This window comes from Hyla sarda, chromosome 7, assembly GCF_029499605.1.
Source record: "Hyla sarda isolate aHylSar1 chromosome 7, aHylSar1.hap1, whole genome shotgun sequence".
Lineage (NCBI taxonomy): Eukaryota > Metazoa > Chordata > Amphibia > Anura > Hylidae > Hyla > Hyla sarda.
The window spans coordinates 202,561,313-202,574,227 of record NC_079195.1 but is presented as its reverse complement, the minus strand read 5'-3'; the positions used below and the strand labels follow the sequence as shown (position 1 = coordinate 202,574,227).

The window sequence follows — 12,915 nt, the reverse complement described above, 5'->3', positions numbered from 1 at the left end:
AAAACTAAACAAAGTTTATACCTCCAAGACTCTTATAGCAATGACCTGTATCAATAGAACAGAAAAAACAAACAAACTCCTCCGGCACGCGGTTCTTTCGCTTTTTACTCAATAAGAACATTTTTCTACATTACCATGATCAGGGTTTATAGAAATCTCATTTAATAGACCGTGCTACAAAATCTTGTTTTTTTAAGGTTTGTGCCATGGCATCGGGTGATCATGAAAGCCAAGGAACGCAATGGGCACATTTACTAATCCTGTTTAATACTGAGACAGTGGGAAGGTCTGAAGATGCAATAGAATTAAAGGAGATCTGCAGCCATAGACAGCGGATAGGGGATAAGTGTCTGATCGTGGGGGGTCCTCCCATGCAGGAGGAGTGTTGGCCGCAGCATGACGCAGCGGCCAACAGGCCCCCTTCATGTATCTCTATGGTAGAGAAGATGCAGTGTTCGTGCATCCCCACCTCTCCCATAGAGCTGTATGGAGTGGTTAGTGAGGTCGACGGCACGCACATTAGCCGCAGCAATGCCAGGCACAATGCCAGATCGCGGGGGGGTCTCATCGTTCGGACCCCTCACCATGTGACACTTATCCCCTATCCTGTGGATAGGGGATAAGTGTCTAAAACTGCACTACTCCTTTAAGTTACTGGCGCTCTTGTTCTTTTTAGATATACATAAAATATTTGATAAGCATGTGATCCAATCTGAACAGGTTTAAAAAATATATATCTATTTATAACATTTAAATATTTGTTTGAACCTAATCGGATTGGGTCACATGGTTATCAAATATTCTAACTGTATACATAAAAAGGAGTTAGAGCACCAGTAATTAATAATTAATTGTCTATATTTGTTATCACCTAGGGCAGTGGTCTCCAAACTGTGGCCCTTCAGCTGTTGCAAAACTACAACTCCCAGCATAACATGCTGGGAGTTGTAATTTTGTATGCTGAAGGGCTGGGTCCCTTCGCACCAACAAAAAGTTGCACAAGCTAAATTTTTGTTTTATTTGTCTATAACTTTCTTACATTTCCACTTTTTAACTTTTTTTTTTTAGTACAGTTGCAATCTGGATTTAAAAAAAACAAACAAAAACATCTCAGAAGTTCAAAGCAGATCGCAGGTGCATGTTACTTACACATGGGTCAAATTTGAATTAAAGGGGTTCTCCACCATAAGGTGATTTAAGTACGTATCTGGCAGACAGTAATGGACATACTTAGGAAGGATCTGTGCTTGTCTTGGGGCTAAATGGCTATGTTGTGAGATTACCATCAGTGAGATTAGAACACTGTGGATAGCTTTTTGTGAACTTGTATTTCCTGTTAGACTTTTTTATTTTTATTTTTTTACTACAAATACCACAATTCCATTTTCCTCCCTCCCACACATCAGCCACCCCACCCAGTGAAACAAAAGACCTGTGGTTTTCAATGAGGGTGCCTACAGCTGTTGCATTAGTTGCAGATTGATCCCTCCACCCATTGAAGCAGACAGGCTCCCTGTCATCAGCTGACTAGTGAGTCAGGTCTCGGCCGCATTGCATCCTGGGAAAAATCTGAAACAGTCATTTTGTATGCTGTTAAAAATAAATAGTGGGGTGAAAATCACAGAAGAATTGTGAGAAAACCGTCACACACAGGTACAGACACTATATTATGAACTACACTAACTTTACAGCCCCTGTAGCCTAGTCAAATAAAAAAATAAAAAAATTCCTGGAATACCCCTTTAAGGGCTATAGAAGGGTCATGGTCGTATTAGGCTGCATTGACAATAATTAGGTGTCATTTTCCAATGTGACCCTGCGATCTTCATGTAGTGTGACCAAAGTCACTGTGTAGTCCTAATCTTACTTTGGAGGGTGGTCTAGAATTTGAAATTCAGTAATGGCTGGGAATAAAGGGGAACTCTACTACTATATCCCGTTAGAATAAGGCCCAGTCTCAACCTGTGCATGGAACGGTCCTCCCATGGATAATGCACAACATACTGCTCCATGCACAGGTAGAAGCGAGGCCACACTCTCGAGATCACAGGGGGTCCTAGAGGTTGGACTGAGCCCCGGCCCCAAACCCTCACACAACAATCAGATACTTATCCCCTACCCTGCCAAAAGGGGACAAGCTTTCAAGTAGTGCAGTAGCTCTTTAACTGCTTCCTTTCCAGTCTTCATTTACATTGCTGTTAATGCTGACACCCCAGGATTCTTACTGTACTTGCTCTGTACATAAGTGAATACTCCTACCCCAATAAAGCCAAGCTGTGCGAGCCTATGCATTTTATATGGCAAGACATGGTGTTACCCGAACCGGACCAATCAGAGGAAAATAAGAATCAAAGCAAAACAATCTTAAAGCAAATAAGAAAGAAGAAAGGAAGAAAGGAAGAAAGGAAGAAAGGAAGAAAGGAAGAAAGGAAGAAAGAAGAAAGGAAGAAAGAAGAAAGGAAGAAAGAAGAAAGGAAGAAAGAAGAAAGGAAGAAAGAAGAAAGGAAGAAAGAAGAAAGAAAGAAAGAAGAAAGGAAGAAAGAAGAAAGGAAGAAAGAAGAAAGGAAGAAAGAAGAAAGAAAGAAAGAAGAAAGGAAGAAAGAAGAAAGGAAGAAAGAAGAAAGGAAGAAAGAAGAAAGGAAGAAAGAAGAAAGGAAGAAAGAAGAAAGGAAGAAAGAAGAAAGGAAGGAAGGAAGGAAGGAAGAAAGAAGGAAGGAAGAAAGAAGGAAGGAAGAAAGAAGGAAGGAAGAAAGAAGAAGGGAAGATTATTATTTTTATGATTAATAAAAATAACAATAATAAATAACAAAAACAAAAAAAATCTGATCTTCCAAAATCACAGCTTTATCTCACAAATATCTAGCTCAGAGAACCTCCATACTAGGTGGCGCTATTCAGTTCTGCATTTGAGCAGTTACCTGGGATGAGCTTTTTGGGGTATTAACTGGAGAGGTAAGTAGCAGTGCAGGTTCGGTGTCTTCTACAGGCGGAGGTGCAGTGACTTCTAGAACATCTGAAGCCTCCTCCTCACCCACTACTTCCTGGAGCTCAGCCTATAAAGAAAACCACAAAAGGAAATAACAAATGACATTACTTTCATCTGTCAAAACTTTAAAAACTGCTAAAACTTTCTCATATACATCGTGCTGCAGTCTGGTTCCAGATCTGGGGTCTGCATGGGTGGGTGTGTGTGTAATTATTGATGTCCATTCCGATAAAACTATATACACTTTATACATGAACGTTCTTTATTAGCAATTATCAATGTATATGGTGCAGACCCTAGTGATCAGGTAGACCTGATTTTGCCAACCCGCGTGCATCCAGCTGTTGCAAAACTACAACTCCCAGCATGCCCGGACAGCCTTTGGCTGTCCAGGCATGCTGGGAGTTGTAGTTTTGCAACAGCTGGAGGCACACATTTTGGGAAACACTGATTTAGATTATATTCACCAGCAAATCGTCATCATCTTCCAGGTCATCGTCATCCTCCTCCTCCGCATCCAGGTCTTTCATGCATTCTTGCGCCATTTTCTCTATATGATCCATAGGGAGAGGAGCTGTGGAGAAATTTAAAGGGGACAAACAGTTAAATTTAGGGACATTACTAGTTAATCAAATCATGTCAAATTATTCTTTAAGAAGAAACTTTAAAGCGTACCTGTCACCAAATAAAACTTTTAATATAATGTTCCTTGTGTAATTAGCAGACGCTTTCCCATTCACTTGCTTTTAAAATGCTAAACATAAAGATGTTTAAAATGTAATATAAAAAACAGCCACTAGGTGGCTCTGTTCTGTTCCCTGCCACACTTAATACATTGAGTTCGGTCTCCCCCGTGCCCGCAGGAGTCCGAACTCAGGAAGTGTTTCTCTCCACTGAGCTTGATTGTCAGCTGCACAAAAAGTGAAAGCTCCACAGATTCTCACAGAAAGCTGCACAGACTGAAAGCTGAAGGAGAGCCTCACTGAAACATGCACAGAGCCTGAGGTCTTCTATTCATCACAACACTGCAACCATGTGAGGGCGGAAGTGGTCCCCCAGCAGGCTTCAGTGATGTCATGCCTGCTGGGAAATTGCACTAAGCGACCAAGAAGATAGATATGATACACAGCTTTTTAAAGCTCAGAATTTTTTTTTTAAGGGCTGGAGGGGTGTCAGGAGTAGTTAGGGAGCATAGCCTGAGATAGTTTAGAACAGTTTATTTGGTGACAGGTACTCTTTAAAGGATAGGGGATAAGTTACAGTTCGCGGGGCGGGGGGGTCCGACCGCTGGGACCCCCGACAATTTCCTGAACGGCACCCTGGCAGTCTGCTGGAAGGGGGCGTACCGACCCTCGCACAAAGCGCCGACTGACACTTCTCCTCCATGTATCCCATAGAGATACATGGAGGGGGTGTGTCTGCCACGAAAGTCGGAATGGCCACTTCCGGCAGACTGCCGGGGCCCGGTTCAGGACCCCCCACAATCTGTAACTTATCCCCTATCCTTTGGATAGAGGACAAGTTATTTTTCACAAGAAACAGCTGAATGGAGGCTGTCGGCGTCTACAGTGTCTCTCAGGGACAATATAGAACAGGTTGGATTCTTTTTACTTTGATAAGTGTTATGAGAGGTGTCCATGACTGTTCAGCCATGTGACTGTATAAAATTGGAGGAATACAGAGGTACGGTAGAGGCACCTATACTGGAGCCCTAATGTGGCTTCATACAGATCTGTAATATGGACAAGTGCAAGAGCTCTTAGGCTTTTGCTGGCTTAATGTCTCTATCCTTGATAGTAATCTGGTTAGTGGCAGAACCTTAAAGGGTTATTTTTCTTTTTCTTTAGCCTTTGAGCCCATGAAGCCAAGTTATAATACTGTGTAATTTGCATCTATTACCACCATGCGATGCTTTTTCCCACTTTGATGCACAGGACTCACACCCAGAAGTGCTGTAGTGAGAGTCTTTTTATTTTACAGTTGTCTCTGACCTTTCCCAGCATTCAATGCGGCAAGAGGCAATATGTCATAAGTCACATGGTTTCCAGGGGGGCGCAAAACAAATAGTTACTTATATACGTATATAATCAAGGAACAACTGAGGCTGCATGTACATGAGTGGTGGTTCTTATCTCCCCTGAGAACAGACTGGATTGAAGGATGTTGACGTGTCCAATGCTTCTGTTCCCCCAATATCAGTTGTATGGCTTTACTCACCTTTTCCTTTAGGCTTGGCCTTGGGTGCAACTTTGGCACCAGTAAGTGCAGCCAACTCTGCCTCAAGATCGCCATCGTCTGGGTCATCTGGGATACCCAGCATCATGTCCTCGGGGTTGAAGTCTACAAAGAGCCCAAGCTGCGGACAGGAGATAAAGCACCACCATAAATAAAAACAAACCAGCAGCGCGGTAGTTGTTAAAGGGGTTTTTCCAGACTTTCTAACTGCTGGCTTTATTGTCAGGACATCAATATCTGATTGGAGAGGTGCCAACACCTGGCATTCCTGGTGGTGCCCGCATATACAATGTACAGAACAGGAAGCAGATAGTGCCATACATTGTGTAGTGGCCATGCTAGGTTACTGCAGTTTAGCTCTTATTACAATGAATGTATGGCCACTAAAGTGTGTACAGAGCTGTCTGCTTCTGGCTCTGTTCTCTGTATATGGGGGCACTGTGGCTCTTGCAAACAGATGACCGGTGGGGGTGCCGGGTGTAACACATTCATTTTGCTACCAATTGATGTCAACGGGTAGCAAATCAGCTTTGGAAAATCTGCAGCAAAATACACGTGTGAATGTACCCTAATGGTCTATTCACACGTACAGTATTCTGTGCAGATTTGATGCGCAGTATTTTCTGTTGCAGATTTCAATGTAAACTGAATGACTGAACACATGTAAAAAAATATATATTTTTTTTTTAAAAGTCCAAAATTTCTGCTTTTTGATCACATCACGTTGCATTTTTACTGTAAAGTGTACAGTGTAAATACGAAACCCCTCCAAATTAGCAAAATAGTGATTTCCGTTAAAATTTCCTTACACAAAAAAATTATTTTTAGGGTTTACCATACATTTAAGGGTAAAATTTGTGATGGCATTACAAAGTACAACTAGTACCCCACAAAAAACAAGCTCTCATATGGGTCTGTAAATGGAAATATAAAAAAAAAAAAAAAAGTGAGTGATGGATTTTAGAGGGCGAGGAGGAAAAAACGAAAACGCTAAAATAAAATTGACTGTGTCCTTAAAGCGTACCCGTCAGATCCAACAAAAAAAAAACCATTTTTTTAATATATCACTCAGTACCTAATCCTGACCATGTGCATCTAATTTTTATGTGTCTAGCACCTTGATGTATTTTTTTATTACACTTTTAATTTAGCTCACTAGTCTGAATTCCTCTCAAAGGGAGGGGGTGTGGCCTCACTGTGCAGGTCCCCGCCCCCTCCCTCAGTATGCTGTCTGCTCACATCTCCCCTAGCATTAGCAAAACTACAACTCCCAGCTTGTCCTCACTGACAGTAGCGGGACACAAGATGACAGTGGGAGGATTTTTCCTCCAGCTGTGATCCCTGCGCTCACAGCTGTCAATCAAGGAAGTGTGTCCATGATGTAGGTGATGACTCATGGACACAGCAGGACTAGTATGTGTCCAAGCAGGCAGGGGGGAAAGTTGTCTGACTGGCTTCTTCAGTATGAAATACTGAAAATGTTCTAAAGAAAGCAATTGCAAAACCTATTGGTTATACATGCTTTACAACATATCAAAAGTTTTTGTATCTGACAGTGCCCATTTAAGGGGTTAAAAAGAAATGATCTGCGCTTTTTATTCCTGAATAACCCCTTTCTGAACATATTTACATTTATTATCGCATCGTTCAGAGAAAAATGCAGAAGAGCCCAATTGTTATCTGCCTCTGGATGGTTACTTATTACCGTGCAATTGTGTCAACAGACAAACTAAAAAGGCAGCCATAAACCTATCTATAATAATGTAACTAATAGGACGCTGTTCACATTAGGATTCCCCGACATATCCTTTTGATATATGCTATACAAGCTGCATATGTCCTCTACAGGATTTTATACTGTGCATAGAATAGAGAAGTGTTCCCAAGCAGGGTTCCTCCAGCTGTTGCAAAACTACAACTTTCAGCATGCCTGGACAGCCGCAGGCTGTCCAGGCATGCTGGGAGTTGTAGTTTTGCAACAGCTGGAGGCACTCTGGTTGGGAAACAATGGAATAATCTACAGCTGCAATACCAGTCACAGCCTGTGTATGTAAGGAAGGGGGGATAAAAAGTAAAAAAAAATAAAATAAAAAAGCACACTATTTTTAACCCAATACATTCCCTTTAGCCACTGCTGATCACTTTAGGGCGTCCCTAGAGATCAATGTGCTGCACTGGGATTCCTATAGATATAGGGAAGTACGGTATCTATGTGAAATGCAAATTTTTTGGCTCAGCCTTCGGTGTTCTATCTTAAGGAACGGCCCCGTTTTACTTCTTTCAGCCCCAAAATGACATTACAGAGAGCCGACCCTGTGTACTCGAGGAATCATGTGAGCAGAATGTATAAGAGTCGACCATCATTCCCTAAGCAGACGGGACTTGCCAACGTCTTGGCATCTCCTTACCTCCTTGGCTGCGGCTGCCCCCCTGCCCTTGGCTTGGGCATTCTTTTTGCCGGGTCTTCTGCCCAGCATTTCGGCTCATGGACGCGCTGCTGCCGGTTCCCGGTGGGTATGGATTACTGAAGATAACACGATCCCTGAAAGGAGAAGTAATCTTGTATCAATAGTAAACAGCAACAAGAACGTCAGTGTTAGAAAGTGGGTGGGAAGGATCTGAACACGTTCTACTAATCTGAACACTGCCCTAATGTCAGATTCATCATTTTATTACAAGGATGATGAAGACGAATCCTCCCATAGTTACTACATAGTTACTCAGCTCCTCTAATGTGTATGGGGGCCCCACAGATGAATTAGGGAGGAGAGAAGGATGGGAAATGTGGCATTTTAAAGCCTGATCCTTGTGTTTTCCCAAGAGATAAGCTGCTTTTAAAGAATAAGTATCACAAAGAAAAACTTATCCCCTAAGAATAGGGGACAAGTTTTAGATCGTCGGAGGTCCAAGTCCCCCCCCCCCCATTTCCTGTTCGGAGCCCCATTTCTCCAGCACAGGAGCGCATCACAACCCCCGTCCGAAGCGGGGAGCCACCACGCCCCCTGCATATGGGAGAGCAGTTCGGCAATATTCGGCTCTCCCATAGAGCTATATAGAGGGGGCGTGGCGGCCCCCGCTTCTGGCAGGGGTCGTGATGCGGTCCTGTGAAGGAGAGCCGGGGCTCCAAACAGGAGATCATGGGGGGGGGGGCACCAGCGTTCACGAACCCCCAACATTCTAAAACTTATCACCTATACTTTGGATAGGGGATAAGTTTTCTTACATGATGCTTCTTTAAAATTGTCCTTTTCTGACGGCCTATAACCTTCTCATTTTTCCATATATGGGGTTGTATGAGGGCTTATCTTTTGCGCCGTGATTGGTCTGTATACCAATTTCTTCTATACCAATTTTGCAGATATACGACTTTTTTTTTTTTAAACACTTTTTGTGATCGCTGATGTCAACCATTAACAGAAGGTCACAGACTGCTGACAGTATCACCTGCATTAACCTGCTGATAAAAGCTAATAGTGTGGGTGATGCTGATTCCAACACTGTTTACCTTTTTTCCCTATGTTGTCCCATTTACAAAATATGCCTGTAAATCTGAATATGCAAATAAAGTGCTTTGGTGCACTGGGGGCGTTCCCAGCCCCTTGGTGGATTTTTCCAGTCCGCCCACTCCTGTCACATGATAATCATCATCACAGGTGCTGCAACCATAGTCCCTTCTATACTGCAATGCTGAGCTCCGCCCACCCACATGTACTGCATCTAGTAGATACAGAGCAGGTCCTGGTCGGACAGTCACTGAGGAGCAGAGATCTCCCCACACAACAGCAGTAATTTACCAATACATGTGGGGGTGGAGCTCAGCAGTGCAGGATAGAAGAGGAATTGTCTGCAGCACCTGTGATGATGATGATCATGTAGTTGGAGTGGGCGGAGCAGATGAGTGCACCAAGAGTCTGGGAACACTTAATTTACATATTTAAACTTTCAGGCATAACTTGGGAACAGGGTCACATAGGAGAAAATGGTAAATAGCACTGGAATCAGCATCAACTGAACTATTACCCTGTACCAGCAGGTTAGTGAGGGTGATGCTGATGACAGATTCCCTTTAACCCTATTGTAGAAAAGAAATAAACACTGTGGTGTTGGTCTTTTCGGTACTTCTTATTTAGGGCACAGGGTAGGTACACCACAGAATTCCTGCCACAGATCTGCGTGTGTAATAGATAGGGATCAACCGATATTGATTTTTTAGGGCAGATACCGATAGTCTGTAAACTTACAGGCCGATAGCCGGTAACTTATACCGATATTCCAGTATAAGTTATCGGCTATTTCTCCCCCCCTCTGCAGAAGCCAATGCAGATCAATGATTTAAAGCGGGGCCAGAGAATCGCCGCCACCACCCGCTTCTCTCCCCCTGCCTGTCCTGGGGTTCTCATGAGTCCAACCACCACCGCCGCTGCCCCCTGCCTATCCTCAGGCCAGAGATCGCCACTGCCCCCTGCCCTCCCCCTTCCGGTCCTGAGTCTAACCACCGTCACTGCCCCATTGCCTCCCCCATCCCGGTTTTATATTTACCTGTTCCCGGGGTCTGCGCTACTTCTGGCTCCGGCGGCATCCTGAGCTGTCACTGTGCGCACTGACGGTGACGTTGCGTTGAAGACGTCACTCGTCATTGCACAGCAATTGCGCAGGACGCCGCCGGAGCCAGAAGTAATTATAACAGGTAATTATAAAACCGGGCATGGGGGAGGCAATGGGGCAGCGGTGGTTTCTGGCAAGGGGGGGCGTTATCAGCATTAACGGCAAGGTAATTGCTGATAACGTCCACAATCGTGAATATCGGCTAAACCGATAATCTGTCGATCCCTAGTAATAGATGCAGCATTTCACAGAAGCAGCAAAAGCAGATGAGATTTGTAAAAATGGACACTCTGTTTAACATATCTGCAAAAATTTTAAGCCATGTATGGCCGGGTTCACACGGCCGGACATTCCGCCCATTTGAATGATCCACCGGGCACTAAGACCGCTTAGAAATGCGCCATCTCATAGACAGCAATGCATTTCCAGAATGGGGATTTTTCTGCTGCAGTAATTCCACCATGTGCACAGTGCAACAAAATCCTATTGAAATCAAAAGGACTCTGCTGCAGTGGAACGTCCGGGCAGAATAGCCGATAACTTATACTGGAATATCGGTATAAGTTATCGGCTATCGGCCCTAACCTCCACCGATTATCGGTATCGGCCCTAAAAAAACGATATTGGTCGATCCCTAGAACGCAACCTAAGGGTGCATTCACACCACATTTTTGCAATACAGTTCCCGTATACATTTCCAATTTGAAAACCGTAAGCATCGACTCTCCATTGAAAACCGTATGCCAAAAGATGCATTGTGTCCGTTTTGCCAGTTTTTTTTCCCGTACCCAAAACCATAGCCTACCACGGTTCTTGGTTTGGGTGAAAAACCGTAATGAAACTTATATGTTTATTTTTAATCATGGGAGTCAATGGGAACCGTAAAGAACCGTAGGTGCTTACGGCTCCATCCGGTTTTCACCATACGGTTTTTGACTTTGCACAGTTTTTTTTTCTTGGAATTTCAATCAAACAACTGAAACTTTATTCATAATGGAGTGAAAAGTTAAAAACATATGTTTTTTTTCTTAAACGGATGCAACCGGACATCATTTTTCAAACCACCTACAGATTAAAATTTGTACACATTTTGATACAGTTTAGTCAGGTTTTGAGGAATCAGTTTTTTTTTTAAAGGGGTACTCCAGCGCTAAGACATCTTATCCCCTAAGGATAGGGGATAAGATGCCTGATCGCAGGGGTCTCGCTGCTGGGGACCCCCGTGATCTTGCACGCAGCATGCCGGTATACTCAGTCCCCGGAGCGTGTTCGCTCCGGGTCTGATTACTGGCGATCAGGGGGCCGGAGAATTGTGACATCACGGCTCCGCCCCCGTGTGATGTCATGCGCCGCCCCCTCAATGCAAGCCTATGGGAGGGGGCGTGACAGCGAACATGCTCCGGGGACTGATGATAACGGGGGTCTGTGTGCAAGATCACGGGGGACCCCCGCGATCAGGCATCTTATCCCCTATCCTTTAGATAGGGGATAAAATGTCTTAGCACCGGAGTACCCCTTTAAATCAAAAACCTGATACGGGAACTGTATTGCAAAAACATGGTGTGAACCCAGCCTGACAGTGACCTGTAGTAGAAGGCATCTGTAATAGTCTCACCAGAAACAAGTGTTTTATTTGTCACATCTGACTCACGACAAACAGACTTATCTTATATAAACTATGGGGAGATTTATCAAAACCTGACCAGAGGAAAAGTTGCTGAGTTGCCCATAGCAACCAATCAGATTGCTGCTTTCAGTTTTCAGAGGCCTTTTCAAAAGTGAAAGCAGCGATCTGATTGGTTGCTATGGGCAACTCAGCAACTTTTCCTCTGGTCAGGTTTTGATAAATCTCCCCCTATGAGCTTGTGTCAATAACGCCCTGGTGTTTCCTAACTAGGGTGCCTCCAGCTGTTGCAAAACTACAACTCCCAACATGCCCGGACAGCCGAAGGCTGTCCGGGCATGTTGGGAGTTGTAGTTTTGCAACAGCTGGAGGCACCCTAGTTAGGAAACATTGATTTATAGCCTTCCCTGAATTGTGTATGTACCTCAGATATAGTTAGTTTATTGTCGTAATTATACATATGAGTTACTAAGATATAAATGACTTTTCAGATACAATGACAACTATCTGATTCACTTTGCTGCTCTTTTTAGCTCCGATGACATCTCTCCTATGAGTCGCCTGCTGCAGAAAAACAAACCCACGCCGCCCTTCAGTTTTTTGGCTACTTGCTACCAAATCACTTCTCCTGGCAAAACATATTCTGAGATACGTAGATCGCACGGCCTGATGGGGGCGCTATATGGCCCATATTTTCCCTAATTCTCTAGGACATGTTTTGCCCCCCTCAGGTCATCTACCTTTATCCAAGAATGAAACAGCAGAACCCAGAAACAGCACAAAACTCAATTTCCAGAGGAGCATACAGCAGCTCATAAGTACTGGAAGGATTAAGATTTTTTTTTAAATAGAAGTCATTTTCAAATCTGTTAAATTTTTTGGCACCAGTTGATTTGAAAACATTTTTCTTTACAAATCTATAGAACTTTCTGGAGCCAGTTGATATCATATATACGGTAATTGTTTTCCACTGGAGTACCCCTTTAAAAACTTCATTATACAACCACGTATTCTGAACCGGAAAACCCTATTTAAATTAAAATCGCGATAGAGACGGCCATTGTAGCTCAGGCACATGCGAGATATTACCATAGTTCAGTGTATCCAACCAGGGTGCCTCCAGCTGTTGCAAAACTACAACTCCCAGCATGCCCGGACAGCCGTTGGCTGTCCGGGCATGCTGGGAGTTGTAGTTTTGCAACAGCTGGAGGCACCCTGGTTGGGAAACACTGCTTGCAAGAGAGAAAGCAAAACTATGCAGAGAGAGAACAGCTCGTTACCTGATGAACGCGTCACACCGAAACCCTGTCATCTGTATACGACATAATGAAGAATCTGGGGCACGATTCATTCGTTAGGTATTTAGGTGAAGACCAACATGGCCATATAAAATAAAAAACGCTTTAGTGCATGGCGATTCGATTTTAACAGGCTCAGTCGCCAAAAAAAAAAAACCGGAAACTGG

At 43.7% G+C, this 12,915-nt stretch overlaps 1 protein-coding gene across 3 annotated transcripts in view; it reads right to left on the bottom strand.

Annotated features, from left to right (window-relative positions):
- Window positions 1-12,915, bottom strand: part of CC2D1B (coiled-coil and C2 domain containing 1B) — a 48,536-nt gene that overhangs the window by 31,474 nt on the left and 4,147 nt on the right. Inside the window, exons 1-5 of one of the 3 annotated variants that reach the window (XM_056532237.1) lie at window positions 12,731-12,883; window positions 7,630-7,763; window positions 5,204-5,342; window positions 3,454-3,560; window positions 2,919-3,053 (exon numbers count right to left, since the gene is read on the bottom strand). In XM_056532237.1, the coding sequence (XP_056388212.1) occupies window positions 2,919-3,053; window positions 3,454-3,560; window positions 5,204-5,342; window positions 7,630-7,698 (450 nt within the window). In that variant the 5' untranslated portion in view covers window positions 7,699-7,763; window positions 12,731-12,883. Of the gene's footprint in view, window positions 1-2,918; window positions 3,054-3,453; window positions 3,561-5,203; window positions 5,343-7,629; window positions 7,764-11,441; window positions 11,492-12,730; window positions 12,884-12,915 lie in introns of those variants that run through there. The other 2 variants (XM_056532238.1, XM_056532235.1) reach the window with 2 other exon arrangements.